The following is a 14937-nucleotide window of genomic DNA, read 5'->3' as shown; positions in this document are numbered from 1 at the left end:
GTCTAGGAAAAGTCAACGAGATGACTCAGGTGAATTAGGCGATCACTGGATCAACCAAATAAAATGATAGGAACTTGTTAGGTGTAGCACTACTTCTCTTAGATTGATTTTTAAAAAATGAAAAATCTTTTTTCTAATCTATTTTACCATTATGTTGGTGGGTCTTTCTCTGATCTCTTCACGGATCGTGCTCTTAAAATAATGTTACGCACGTTGTGTGCAACGGATATAGAAAAGATATAGTTAAATGATCACTCAACACGGTTCATTCATCATTCCAAAAATTGCAGAATTATTTATTTACAAAGGCATAGAACACTGCCTGACATACACAAAGCGATATAAGTGAACAACTTGCATAATGCGCTCAGGTTTCCTTCACGAAATATCGGCCTTTGCATTAAGTACCCACACGATGACTGCAAACAGCAATGAGGTGATTATTTGGTGTGAACGTGGAGGGGGAATCCATTGGGATTCGATTGCTCCCCAGAATCAACATATACATTTTACAAAGCCTACTTCTTAGACTTACCGACACATCACCCATTTCATTCACAATTCTCAGACAGTCAATGAAAACATTGTGCAAATAATAGAGTATTTTACAACTGTTCACAAATACAATATGGGAAAACTAAGAGGTAATGAGGTGAGGACAATCCTGCGTTTCCAGCAACAAAGACATGTTGAGTGATGACACCCTCATTCAACACTGTACATAATTGACTATACAAATATTATACAACTGATTTTATAGTAATATACAAGACGAAAATACCTAAGGCATTAGGTGCTATGTGTTATCTTTTTGATGCTAACAATGAGCCTTCCCCATCTCTTAAGAAAACAGCAGTCCAGCAAAGGGAGAAAATGAGCACATTTTCTAAACTAAATCAAATTGAGATATTTTAAAAACAATGGCTGTATATCATTTTGATGTCTAAATGCAATACATTATTTGCACAATTCACAACCTCCTGTACAGAAATACTGAGTGTTTTTTTTTTTTAAAACATAGTGACAAAAAATCTTTGGATTTTGCAAAAGGGACAGACATCTGGCTAGTCTCAAGAAGTGAAAACCCTTAGAATAACTTAAATGTGATGCAAAAATAACATAGATCCACCCCCAATAAAATAAAAAAAACTTTGTCAGAATGTGATATATACAGATAGTTTTGGTTAATAAATTCAATGTGAGAAGTTAGTCTGTAGCTGTGAAAGTTGATTTTGGTCAGAAGATGCCTATTTTTGGGGAAGGCAACTAAAAAGGTTAAGATATGCATATAATGAACAGTATATGAGGTAAAGATTGATTTCAGGGTTGTACACTCTAAATGGGATCTGCAAATCCAGTAGAAGCCAGAAAGGCATTTTTCAGCTTCAGTGAAAAGCTATAAGCTAAAGAGGGAAAAGACCTCAATATATTGCCAATGCCTTAACAGCAGAATGTGTTTGAGGGAGTCTGTGATCTTTCTTTAAAGACAAACCTGCAATGAAACAAATCAATAAAAGAGATGTGCCAAATTATTTCTGATGAAAATGACTGAAAATGCCTAAAGAAGTTCATACTTTGGGTAGACTGTTAAATTAGGCTTTTAGTTGGTAGTCTAGGGGAGGTTATCAGTAGAAGTTATTGGGGGAAAGCGGTATGTATTTAATCATTAAATCGCAATGTTATGCTTACCCAAGATAGATCACCCCTCTGCACGTACATTTTATTCCAACCACCTGAGCCAGAACTGCAATATCCCACCCACAATCCTTTGCATGATTGGTGGATATAAGGTTTGGTTTTCAGGAATCAGCTGTATCCTCCCCCACACTCAGAGGTGGGGTTACTGGCGGTGATCTTCAGCCATCAGTAGAAGTTGTTACAATCCGACAGTTTAATACCCTGACCTAGCATCCCATGCACAGCAACCTCCATTAGGGAACAAACGAGGAAGGTCATTTTGTATTTTTAAAAACATCCAGCAATAAAAAAGATAAGATACTTACTAAACAGGGATCAAAACATAGCTGTTCTGAAGAGGTGTTACAAGACATGTTAAACAAAACGGCCCACCTGGTATTGGCTAAGATCCTTGAGGAATAGTTAATTAGCGCTATCCAGTGGAACATTCTGTGATTCTCCACCTAAGAGACTATGGTCACCCCTAACAACAGTGAAATCCCTGTTCAGTTCATATTATGGCTCTGGGGTTTCTATCTTTTTTTTAAATTTTTTTTTTTTTTTTTTTTTTTTTTTTTTACTTCATCACAGTATCTATGGTGAGAGTATAACATATGCATTTTATACATATGCTGTATAAAATTATGTTCTGAAGATAAACCTCACCCACGTCTCGCTGTACCACTGGAAAATGAGGTAATCATGTAAGAACTGAGCCTTGCCTTCTTTCTTAAATCAGAAACAAAAATTAAGACCAGACTGGGAAGATTAAAATGGTATGTAAAGAAAGATCTATCACAATTTCACTGTTATTAAAACAACATGGGATGCCTCTTTTTATCAGAAACTACTGGAAAAAATATCCATATTTGAAAAATATTTTCAAATAGAACCGTTTTGGGGGAATTAAAACACAGCAGCTGATATTTTAAATGAAACCTCATGTCACCTGAAAAAAGTTGAATTTTTTTCTTCTTTTTTGTTTCATTACAAAGTAGCTACTAGTTTAAACTCTTTAAATTATTTTTTAAACTGGTCTATACACAAAATAAAACTTTTAATTTAATCTAATCAACCTCTTAGTAAACTATACTAAACTGGTTTAATAATATAAACCATCATAACCATTTTTCTAAAATGTGTATCCTCTCAGGTCATTTATTACCCCCTCACAATTAATTTACTAAAATTTTCCCTTCAATCCCTGTCTAACCCTGAAAAATACATTCAACTATCTTCCAGACATTTGATGACAACCAATGCAGAGAACTGTAAGAATAAAGAGAGAAATGTACACAGTCCAACACAAACAGTGCTGCTTGGCTTTAAGGAGGTAACTGAAGTGATTGTGGTTCCCAGAGAGTAGCACACTCCATCTGATAAAGAGTCCTGATGCCAACATCAGTTTGTCATTCAGGGTGGACTGACAGGAATCATGTGACTTCTGAGCGGGAATGAGTTGTTTTCAAAGTGAACTGGTTTTAGCCGGAAAAGGATGCCTTCCTGAACCTTTAGTGAGAAGAGGTGGCAAGCAGCAACCGGTGCTCCAATAACTGTCAGATGTCAGAGATTTCACTGGATGCAGACTAGACTGTAGTGAGATGCTGTGATTCCATTGGTTGCCAACTGCTTCCAGTACGCTATTGCATCCAGGGTCCACATGAGATGAGGCTCAACAATACTTCTGGAAATGGAGAGAAAGCAACGCTTTAAGCAAACATGGTTATCTGGTTACAGATAAAACAATCAAATTCTGCAATATCGGATGCATCCCGTTACTTAAAAAAATGTGTCCTCCTTTTCTTCACTCGTCTCCTCCCCCCATTCTTCCAGATAGGAAACGAAAGGTAGCGGAGGAAAGGAGGACACATTTTTTGAGCACTGGGACTCACCCATAGTCTTTTACCTGCTCATTTGGGGGAAGGCCAGAAGTAGGCACAGAGTTTGCAGAGGACATGCCCATCTGCCCTGAGCACTGGTTCAGATTGTTCATGCTGCCGGGACTGGTGATGGAGGACATGTTCACATTCATGTTCAGGTTCATGTTGCCGTTCATGTTGTGGTTGGGGTTGTACATTCCCCCATTGGATTGATGCACAAACTGAGACGTTGGTTGTTGTGTCAGCATGCTGCAATGAGAAACACAGAAATAACACTGGGCTGTTGCTATATGTTTGTCAGCAAAGTAAGTGTTAGAACTATGGCTCCTCAAAAGGATCTGTACACCTTTATAACAAGTAATGCAATATCCCCATGCTGGTAAAAACCTGACTTTTTGGGGCACATCAGAAGTTTTTATAATGTGACAGGGTTCCGGCTTTAAAAAGCATTGTTAGTAGTGGTTACTTTTGGAGTGTTTACATAATAGGCTCAGTGGACCCAGCAGTAGGCCCGAAAGCCTGGGCCTCGCCTGCTCACCTGCTCCCACCCATGTGGCCCTGCATCCATCCATTCATGTCGGAGGGGGGCTGAAAGGTGGGGCCGGACTGTGGCTGCTGCATCATTTGACTCTGGGTGTGGGTCTGTCTGGGGGACATCAGGGGGCTCTGAGGAGTGGCAGCTCCTGCAAAAGCCATGTCAGGCTGCTGGGCCATACCTGGGAGACAGGGGAGTCCCAGGTGATCGGGTGCAACTCCTAACCTACAATTTCTCTCTGTATTTTTTAAAGGAAAAAAGCATCATCGTATTGGCTAAATGTGTAAAACAAGTTTCACTTGTGTATCACTTGTGTGAATTCCAGATGGGTTAGAAGAACGCATGTGTATGACTAATCTTATGTTCGCACACTTGGCAATTAACAGGACTTGCAGAATTTGAACAGTGTGCAAGTCAGAACAGTACGGTCACATGACAGGGAGGGAGAGTACAGGAAAAAAACTGGGTCAAATGGCTCCTATGAAGACTTTTAAAAAACCAACAGCTTCCACCACACTCGGCACCAGTCAACAGATTAGGCACACACACAGTGGCACAGCACTGGCCTTTATATACATTTCAGTTGTCCGTATTTTACATTAATCCCATCTGAAAAGCATTGTGTTGGCAACACAGATTCAGACACAGTGGAAACTGAAAATGATCAATCATTCCCATGCACTGTCACCTTTTTTTCCCTGTTGTGGTGCCACAATTATTAAGAGATCACTAATTATGAAACTTAGAAGTAATGAGGACCAGCTTGAGGACACACATTCAAATACAACTACTGCCACTTGGTGGCCATAATCTCTCCCTGCAGAGCCCTATGACATCACTTTGTAAAATGTCAAAACACTCTCACACACACACACACACACACACACACACACACACACACACACACACACACACACACACACACACACACACACACACACACACACACACACACACACACACACACACACACACACACACACACAGCATTCTGGGGAAAAGGCAGTACCTGAGCTGGGAAACTGGAAGGCACTGTGTTGCATCTGAGCTCCATACTGCCCACCGCCTACATTTCCCATCATTCCCTGGGCAGCTGGGCCCATGTGGGCGGAGCCATGGGAGAGGAGCTGTGGGGCGGGGAGGCTGGGGGAGGTGGGGGAGAAGGGACTGGTGGGAGCCTGGGGGGAGGCCAGTCCTGTACCGTAGCTGGGCGTGTAGGGGGCGTGCTGGGGGCTCTGCTGGCCCACCCTCGGGCTGGTGGCCACGCCCGGTACGCTGCCGACGCCCTGCGCTCGCATCATCATGGACCTCTGCTGCTGGGCCTGCTCCAGCTGGCACTGACGCAGGCGGCTGTTGAGCAGCTCCCGCTGCCTCTGAGCCAGCACCTGAGAGGTCATCGCCCCCTGGAGGGACACAGACACGGCAAGTCAGTCAGTCCAGCAAGACACGGGACGACAAACAGAACAAAGTCAAAAACACAGAGAGACAGACAGACATGGCAAGTCAGTCAGGCAAGACACAGGACGATAAAGCAAAAAAAACACACAATATAGAGACAGACAGACGAAGCTCAATGGAACAGAAAGACAGACCGACACGGCAAGTCAGTCCACCAGGCAAGACACAGGAAGACAAACAGAACAAAGTATAAAACAGACAATACAGGGACAGATTAAGCTCAACGGAACCAAAATACAAAAAAGACAATGTGACAGTTTGTTTCTTTGAGCTGCAGGCTTGTTTAATTTGTTCTGTACTTTAAATGTTTACCTCTTAGGGAGAAGCGCCTGGAGCTGTGTGTGTTGGTATGAGACACTACAGAAGGTATTATGTGCACGGTCTGAGTGTTTGAGTACACCTGTGCACTCACCTGCCCAGGGACGTTGGGTCTCAGAGGCAGGTTCATATTGGGCACGCTCCCCATCTGATTCATGATTGGCTGCCGGTTCTGAGGAGGGTTTAAACAGCAGAGGTTAAAACTGCACACAGAGCAGCCTTAATTACAGAACACTGTCAGGGCTCAGAGAGAGGGGGGGAGGGGTGGAGGATGAGAGCATGATGGACAGTGGTGTGGGTACAGAGGAATGGGGGAGTGACAGAGGAAAATGGAGAGGGGGAGTGGAGGACAAGGGCATGATGGCATGATGGACAGAGGTGTGTGAGGAGCGAGAGAGGGAGGGAGGGAGAGAGGGATAAGGTCTGATGGACAGAGATGTGTGTGGGCTGAGAGGGTGAGTGAGGGACAGCGTGAGGGATGGCGGATGAGAGCATGATGGACAGAGAGGGAGAGGAGGGGGGGGAGAAAAGAAGAGAGACATGTACCGGCTGTGTCTGCAGGCGGTGCTGCAGCTGTAGCCGCAGGGAGTTGGGCTGACCGGGCGTGGCACTGGGGGGCCGGACTCCGGGCCGGGTCTGGGTGTGGGGGTGGAGCATGGGGTAGCCTGGCTGCGCTCCCATAGGCCCAGCCGCGCTGTGATAGGAGGAGTCCTGCACGGGGGTATGGGAGGGGGGCGTGGTGTACTGCTGGCTGTACACAGGGGGCTTGGCACTGGGGCTCTGGGTGGCAAACCGGTCCTGTTCCCCCGGCTGGGTCTGTTAGCACAGGAACACACACACACACACACAGGAGCACACACTGCTTTAGGGAGGCATACACTTACACATATACAGCACACACACACACACACACACACACACACACACACACGCACACAGACAGACAGACACACTCTCACACACACAGACACAGACACAGAAACACACTCGCACTCACGCACTCACACACTCACACACAGACACACACACACACACACCTCAGCGACTCCTGAAAAGCTGGAGGGAAGCTGCCGTCTTCCCGTAGCCTCGTTGTGAGACTCCAGGGCAGGTGTGGAGCTTACCTGGCTCACCAGCGTTGGGATGCCCAGCGCGCGGTCAATCTCCTCCAAGCCGTCAAAATCCTTCAGCGCTGAGTAGAGCTGATTCAGCAGCGCCCCCTCGTCTGGGGGCTCTGAGAGGCATGGGGCGTTCTCCAGGGGAGCACCAAACTGCCTGCAGGACAGAATATCAGCAACACTCAGGGCCTTACTGACACACTGACACTCAGGGCCTTACCAACACACAGAGCATGTATGTCACTGTGTTTGCAGCCGTACCTTCCCTGGGCCCCAAAGGCATGCTGGTCCATGGGCATCATTTGGTCTGGCCATGGTGCTGTCTGATTGGGTGGTGCTTGCTGCTGGGCAACCCGAGACCCGCTCAGCCCCAGGTGTGGCGGAGCTGCTTTTGGGAGAGGTCATAATCACACTCCTGGTCATGTGACCTGCCCACGGTCACGGTGACTGCGCAGCTATCTGCACAAAATTCAGTTTGAACCATTTGCCGAAAAAGAGTCTGTTTCACATAAGTTTGATTTAAATAGCTAAATTTCAGAGTGGTTGCCACTTGTTACACAAGGAGAATAAAGGGTGTGTAAAGCATTTCAGTTTAAAGTCAGTTTTCTGAGTAGAAATCTGCTCTTAACCCCCGATGGAAGCTCATCTAAATGGCCACACTGTGAAAGTGAGTTTGCTGTGTGGCCTGGCTCGGTCACAGTGAGGCTACATGAGGCTTCGCGTCTCACCGTTTCTGACCATCTGCGCAGGCAGCATCTGCCTGGGTCCCAGCTGGCTGCCGCTCAGCCTCATGGGAACCGGGCCGACCTGTCCGGGCACCGCCCCCTGAAGGAGCTGATTGGCCATGCCGGCCATGGTGGGGGGCGTGGGCCTGACCATGCCCCACTGCTCCTGCTGCATGCCCAAACGAGGGGGGGGCCCACCTGGCATTCCTGTGGAGAGAGGACAGCCTGTGATGTACAGTCCCACCAGTCTCCCACAGTGCTCCTAAATGTACAAGGGGGGCCTGTTTTTCCTGCACAAATCATTTCTATACCTGTCCCTGTGTGTGGTGTGTGCATCGATACAATATAATTCTACTCAAGACCACGTATGTGCAGCTGTAAGTACACAAGCAGCGTAGTTACTGGGCTCTCTGTGCTCTGTGCTCTGTGACACATGGACCTACCTGTGCCGCCCATGTTGGTCTGATTTCCCATCATGCCTGGCTGCTGCAAGGTGGGGTAGGGGCTGCTGTTCCTGAGAGGGGGGTAAGGTCTGGGCGAGGCCTGGTTTTGGACACTCGTGTCCAGGGACAAGCTCCGCCCCGTGGTTGCCTTCACTGGCTGGCCCGCCCTGGGAACACTGCTACCCGAGAGCGCCCTCTGCTGGCGGGAGCCTGGAACGGGCTCACAGCCCATCTGCAGGGTGGGAAGAGAGCAAAGACTTTAGGAAATATTGACTGAATAAGTGCCTGTGACATCACCCAGTGACTATCCAGGGGCTTGTATAAAGCAAAAGCAAAAGTTAAGAATTCGGGCACTAAAATGTTGAACAACAGTGGAAAAGGGAAGCCCTTATATGGGCATGAAGTTCGCAAATTGCGGCAAGACCACTAACTGTGTGAGATAGTGTGACTCTGCAGTGATGCAATCTGAAAGTATTACTATATTGCCCTTATAACTTGAACAAATCGCCAGATGAGGTAACATTAGAAGAAAAAAAAACACAGATTGCAACAACAATTTCTTGTGGGGAAAAAATTATTGAATTATTTATATATTTTTACCGTATTGTCACCATTGACTTACATTGAAAGGGGTGGCTGAAACACCTATAGGAGAGAGACTGGCCACACCCCAGGGGTTTGCTGTGATTGGCTGCTCTACAGGCTGGCCAGTAATCTAGCACACAACGCCGTGAACACAGGCATGACCAAACACACACACACACACACACACACACACACACACAAACATGCTTAAACGCATGTGCACTCAAGCACACAGCCAAACAATAGCAGAACACTGATGACACACATCTACTGATCTTTGTAAGACAGAAAAACATCTCTGGCAGAGAGGATTCCTTGCAATATAAAAAGACATTATAAAATATTTTAGAAGAATATATGGCAAGGCAGAGGTGTGATTTTAATTAAAAGATTACAAGTATCCTTGCCAAAGTAAACAGGACGTCAGGCAGTACGATTCTGACAGAGGCAGTTTTGATAATCACCACAAGGGGGCAGAAAAACCCAAGTGCCTTAATGCGCAGCGAGAACCACAGCTAACAGTGAGTGTTAATGAGTTCACGGGTGATGCAAGGCCACTGCCACTGGCAAAATAATTTACTGCTTCTGTATCAGTGACAGGTTCATCGTCATCTTCCCCTTACAGCTGAGTGTCACAATTCTGTCCGTATCTTACTTAACACTTTGAATTACATTCCATGACATTACAGGCATTTGGCAGACTTCTTATCTAGAGTGACGTACAACAAAGTGCAGAAACCATAACCAGAGACGAGTGCACTGAAAGACCCTGCCCCATATACTCATTCTTAATATGATCTTTTGTTGTTACAGCGAGGACCATGCTATTAGTTCTTGGCTGGAGATGAGATTACTAGGTTAAGTGATAATCACGTCTAACTGCAGGTGCGAGGAGGCATTTGCTGTACATCGGGCATTGGAGCCATGCAGGAGGGATGATTTATGAGTAAAAGCATCATGTTCCACAACATGGGTCATGTCATTTAGTATTTTAAGTCTTATATTTAGACATGTGATATTACTAATTGAATACGACAACAATATTGCCAATGAGGTGAGACAGTTCAACTCATTTCAAGATTTGCCAATGGGGTGAGAAAATTTCACTTGTCAAGTGTCACTTGTCACTTCTTTCACTTGTCAGAAAAAAGAAAGAAAAAGATTTCAATCTCATTACGAGACTAAATACCTTGGAAAGAGACTTTTGCAGTGGAACTTTAGAACCACCCTGCACAGCAATTCCACCGCTCTGATCTCTCCCTCCATCTCCTGGCACTGAGAGACAGGGCCCGTGTGGGACCCTCACCCCACCCACCTCCTGATTACTCCCCAGACTACAGAAAAATGCACATTAATACCCCTCACCTCCAGCGTGCTACCGTCTGGCTGCGGTAGCCAGGCCAGATAGCGCAGCTCCAGGTAGGGCCAAAGCAATGAAAAACCTGAGGCTCTGCCAGCAGACAGAACGCCGTGTTCGCTCCTGTGACATCAGAACCATCGATGCCTCCGTTTCAATTAGCCGCCACCTCTCCGCCTGAGAATTCAGAGAATTCCCCACATAGCGGCCGGGCACCATCTGTCCCAACATGCTCCGAATTCTAATGGACCGGTAATTCCTCTCCACGCCCCAGAAGTGTGAAGGCAGCGCTAATCTGACGTGAGATTCAGCCGAAAATGCTGCGCACGCTCTCTCTCACACACTCACGCTCTCTCACTCACTCACACTCTCTCTCACACTCTCTCTCACACTCTCTCTCACACTCTCTCTCACACTCTCACTCACACTCTCACTCACACTCTCACTCACACACTCACACACACACTCACACACACTCTCTCACACACTCACTCACTCACTCTCTCACTCTCTCACTCACTCACTCTCTCACTCTCTCACTCTCTCACTCACTCTCTCACTCACTCACTCTCTCACTCACTCTCTCTCTCACTCACTCTCTCTCTCACTCACTCACTCTCTCTCTCTCTCTCACTCACTCACAAACTCACACTCACTCTCACACTCTCACACACACTCTCACACACTCTCACACACACTCTCACACACTCTCACACACTCTCACACACTCTCACACACTCTCACACACTCTCACTCTCACACTCTCACACACACTCTCACACTCACACACTCAGTTTCACTCTTTATTGAGGTCCACACGTACAAAATATATTATAAGGGCCCAAATATATTAAAACTGCATTCTGATGTCCTTCAACTGAGTAGCAGAAAGTATACCAGTAGGATCTATCAAACAATATGCAGAATAGACATTGGCATCTCAGTAGTTCCAGCAGGAAACACACACACACACAAACAATTCTGTGAAGCAAAAGCCTTTTCTGTCTCTGTCCTTCCTGCTTGACTCCTGCAGCTGATACCAAGAGGAATGGCATTCTGAGTGCTGCACAGAAAAGGGCACGGAACAATCCGGTAATCAATCACAGCCGTTTAAACCGGTATGGCATGCATCTCTGTAACGAAGCCTGCAAATAAACCAAGCCTGAAATCTGCTTTGCAAACTTGGCATATACAAACTGACAAGTGGCTTAATTGAACGAGTTCTGACTATACAGATATAAAAAACTTATGCCCAGTTATTGCTATATGAAAAATGTCTTATAGGTCATATGGGAATGTGAAATATCAGGTTCTGCTAATGTTAGATAGCACAGCGCTTTAATAATCTAAGGTACTGTCACTGTAAGGAACAGACTGTAAAATATAAATATAAAGTTTGGTAAATGTTCTTTATGCCAGTTTTAAAAAGTTTTGTTGCGCTGGATTATATCCAATATTATTACAGTCTTGTAAATAAATATAAGGCTCTGTACTGCATTGGTTCTCAAACTCGGTCCTGATGTATGCTGGTCTTTGTTCCAACCACAATCAACAATCCCAGGATTTTAAATATCTGTTAATTTTTTCTGAGACTGAGATGAATCAATAGGCTTGTAATTGGGGAAAGTATAGACACCTGGCCACTAAAATGAACCATTTGGATGATACTGAAAAATTCAAAGGTTTATGATCCAAACTAGCATTGTGTTAATAAGTTTAAAGAAAGACATTTTGAAAGAACTGGAACTTAATTGAGCAAGAGATTGGCTGTAATGAAAACCAGTATACACAGGGGTCCCCCAGGACCGAGTCTAAGCTGTAGATGACCGGAGCTGAGAGCGGTCAGGCTCACCTGCTGCGGTCGGTCGTGACCGCGGAGGCGTTCGTGTTCGGTCCCGGGCTCCGCCCCGATAGGCCGGTCGTCCCCAGGCTCCGCCTTCACGGCGGGCTCAGGTGTGGCGTTCTCGTCGCTGTCCAGCAGGTGGCGCAGCAGCGCGTTGTCCTTCCTCTTAGGGCTGGCGGGCTCCTGCTTGGGGCCGGGGCCGGGGCCCGGGTCCTGCTTGGACTCCTTGCCTGTGGCCTCGGCGGTGATTTTGGCCAGGTCCACAGGGGAGGTGCTGTTCTGCAACAGCATGTGGAGGATCTTGTGCTTCTCCTTCAGGGAGGCGCCATGGCTGGGGCCCGTGGTCGGGGGCCCTGGGGCCGGAACGGGGGCCGACAGGTCCACCTGCTCGGTTTTGGTGGTGAGGAGCTGCAGCAGTTTGGTGTGGCCCTTGCTGTTCAGGAGCGTGTTTGGGGCGTCGCCCTGGGGCCCCGCTCCCGCCTCCTTCTCCCTCTGCTGGGTGGGGCCATCGGGCTTGCTCGAGCTCGGCCAATGAGGCGAGGCGGCGGTGTTGCCGAGTGAGCTCTGCGGGTGGGACGTCTCCGTGGCGACGGCGTGGCCCTTGCTCAGGGCCTGCAGGGCACTCAGGGAACTGTTGGAGAAGCTGTGAGTCTCCGCCCCGGGGGAGAATTGGGCCGGGGCCGCCCCCGGGCTGGGGTGGAGCCGGGGGGAAAGCATGGGGGAGCGGGCGGGGCTGCTGCTTTTCAGCGCGTAGTTACCCCCCTGAGGGCCGTGGTTCACTGGGCCCTGACACCCCAACCTGCCCCCCTGGGGCTGCCCCTGCCCATGTCCCTGTCCCTGTCCCTGCCCCTGTCCCGCGTCTGTGGGGCCACCAGTGGCCCCATCCTGGACCTGCGTCCCAGTAGGACCTCCGCCCTGGACAGGGGGTGTGGTGCAGGAGCCCAAATTCAGGGCTTTCCCAACCTGGACCGTCCCACTGATGGCCGTTTCCCTGGAGACCGACAAGCACACAGACACACACACACACACACACACACACACACACACACACAGGTGAGCAGGTGGAAACTCACATCTGCAAGTCATACTAGCATAACATAGCTCATGTTCAGTCGGCTCAATGTAATCTAAAATATAGAATGCGGTATTTTCATTACAGCAATCAGGATTTTAGCAAACTGCCTATTTTAAAAAAGTGAATGATTATGCCATTAAATGGCAGTGTTGTGACACCCTGGGCATGCAGAGCAACTGAGCCACATACCAGCAAGGCGTGCCAACGTCTGCCCTGTCCAATGTGTTTCTATCTTTCCCACGCTGGAGAAAATCTCACATAGCTGTGGGACACAAGCCCCTTCATCAAAGCCCAGCGCTTCAGCAGAAGGGCGTTAGCTATTAAAACCGTCCAGTGAATGTGACAGCTCACAATGGCCCCACGTTCCCACACTGCTGACCTCCCCGCACGAAACCCGCCTCGCTGGTGACCCCCTAACGCCATCCCTCCACCGCGGACGCTCTGACCGCGTCCAACGCGCCGGACACACAAAGGCGCCGCTGTCCACCGTGACCTCACCGGTGCTGGATCACGGCTGTGAGTTTGACAATTCTTCCAGAAACAACACGCTCGCAGCTAATCTGTGGCTACGCTAACAGAGGCTGCATTGTCAGGAGCGCAGTCCGGCCGCGCTGTACATTTACCCCCGGGGCTCAACGGGAAGCCTTCACTTCAGCCTCCAGCAGGGCGGAGAGCAGGGGCCGACTCCGCCGGCGGTGGGGTCTAATATCCATAAAATTGAACAGCTCCCTGGGATAAACATCTTTAAATTCAAACCCCAAACCAAACGCTCACAGCAGGATGTGGATTCAGACCACCTTCATATCAAAAGTTAGGCTTTCCAGGATAATCTGCAAAATCTCAACCAAAGCTTCTAGCACTTTGAAACAAACTGCTGTCATTTCATTGAACTTTCAAATCCTTTGTTTCTGAATTTGCAGACTTTTAGGGGTTTAAAAGGAGAAATGGGAATCCTTTGGGCAGGGTAGGGGTCGGTACCTCTGAAGGACGTGTAGAGACAGGTAGAGCTGCGGTTCTTTGGTGATGGGCGACCGCACCAGTTTGCTCTTGGTGTGAGCGGACACCATGGTGCCGTCTGACAGGGAGAAGCGATACACCGGGCTGAAGGCATGTCCGTGTCTCAGGACTGAGCAAGAGAGAGGGAGAGAAAGACATTACATTATGTATTCTTAAAACCACAAAAAAATAAATAAAGAAAACAGTGCACTGTGCGCTCATAAAGAATAAATCCACTGAATCCATTCTCAGATCCCTCCAGGATATGCGATAAACCGTAGAGCCTAAACGTGTGGGCTTATCATCCTTTGTTGTGAGAGTGTGATCTAAGAGGCCGGGGTGAAAGAGGAAGTGAGAGACGAGAGATAGGGGAGGGTGTCTAGACTACAGCGCATGAGGGACAGCGAGTGTGACTCACTGCATAACCACAGTAAATAAATACATCAATGCTCCTGTACTGCAAATGCCATAATGCATTTCTGCACTTATGTACGTGGATGTACACTCAAATCCAACAAATTCTTTTAATATGAATTTGTGACCTTAATAAAGTTCATTCTTAGGCAGTTTTTTTATTTTTTATTCTTTAAATTCCCCCCCCCCCCCCACTCTGAAGACAATTTTATGTATTCAACAAACAGACAGGCAAACACAACCAAACATGAAAATGTTCTCAGTATTAGGTAAAAAAACATGTTCCAGAATGCATCGGGACTGACCCTCTTGCTGGTGGCGCTTGGCGAAGGACATCTCTCCATCACTCTGCAGGTGGAACCTCTGGATGCAGCGCCTGACCAGGTCCTCCCAGCCGGGCTTCATGGAAACTCTCAGCTGGCTGGTGTCCAGAGAGGTGATCTTACCTGGGGAGAGACGGTGCTTATGAGGACCAGAGGGGCAGGATCTCTTCTGCTTGGGCTTTCACACACAAGA

General features: G+C 47.4%; 1 protein-coding gene across 5 annotated transcripts in view; it reads right to left on the bottom strand.

Moving 5' to 3' along the window:
- Positions 1–268: 268 nt before the first annotated feature.
- LOC133137151 (nuclear receptor coactivator 2-like) overlaps positions 269–14937 on the bottom strand; it is a 42495-nt gene continuing 27826 nt past the window's right edge. For 3 of the 5 annotated variants that reach the window (XM_061255224.1, XM_061255223.1, XM_061255225.1), the window contains exons 9-21: positions 14727–14867; positions 13990–14137; positions 11946–12927; positions 8152–8383; positions 7712–7915; positions 7245–7371; positions 6990–7140; positions 6415–6684; positions 5963–6040; positions 5102–5495; positions 4096–4330; positions 3584–3806; positions 269–3361 (exon numbers count right to left, since the gene is read on the bottom strand). In XM_061255224.1, the coding sequence (XP_061111208.1) occupies positions 3350–3361; positions 3584–3806; positions 4096–4330; positions 5102–5495; positions 5963–6040; positions 6415–6684; positions 6990–7140; positions 7245–7371; positions 7712–7915; positions 8152–8383; positions 11946–12927; positions 13990–14137; positions 14727–14867 (3197 nt within the window). In that variant the 3' untranslated portion in view covers positions 269–3349. The remainder of the gene's footprint in view (positions 3362–3583; positions 3807–4095; positions 4331–5101; positions 5496–5962; positions 6041–6414; positions 6685–6989; positions 7141–7244; positions 7372–7711; positions 7916–8151; positions 8384–11945; positions 12928–13989; positions 14138–14726; positions 14868–14937) is intronic. The other 2 variants (XM_061255227.1, XM_061255226.1) reach the window with 2 other exon arrangements.

The sequence above is a fragment of the Conger conger genome, chromosome 9 (assembly GCF_963514075.1).
Source record: "Conger conger chromosome 9, fConCon1.1, whole genome shotgun sequence".
Classification (NCBI taxonomy): Eukaryota; Metazoa; Chordata; class Actinopteri; order Anguilliformes; family Congridae; genus Conger; species Conger conger.
This window is presented reverse-complemented; position numbering and strand designations above follow the sequence as displayed.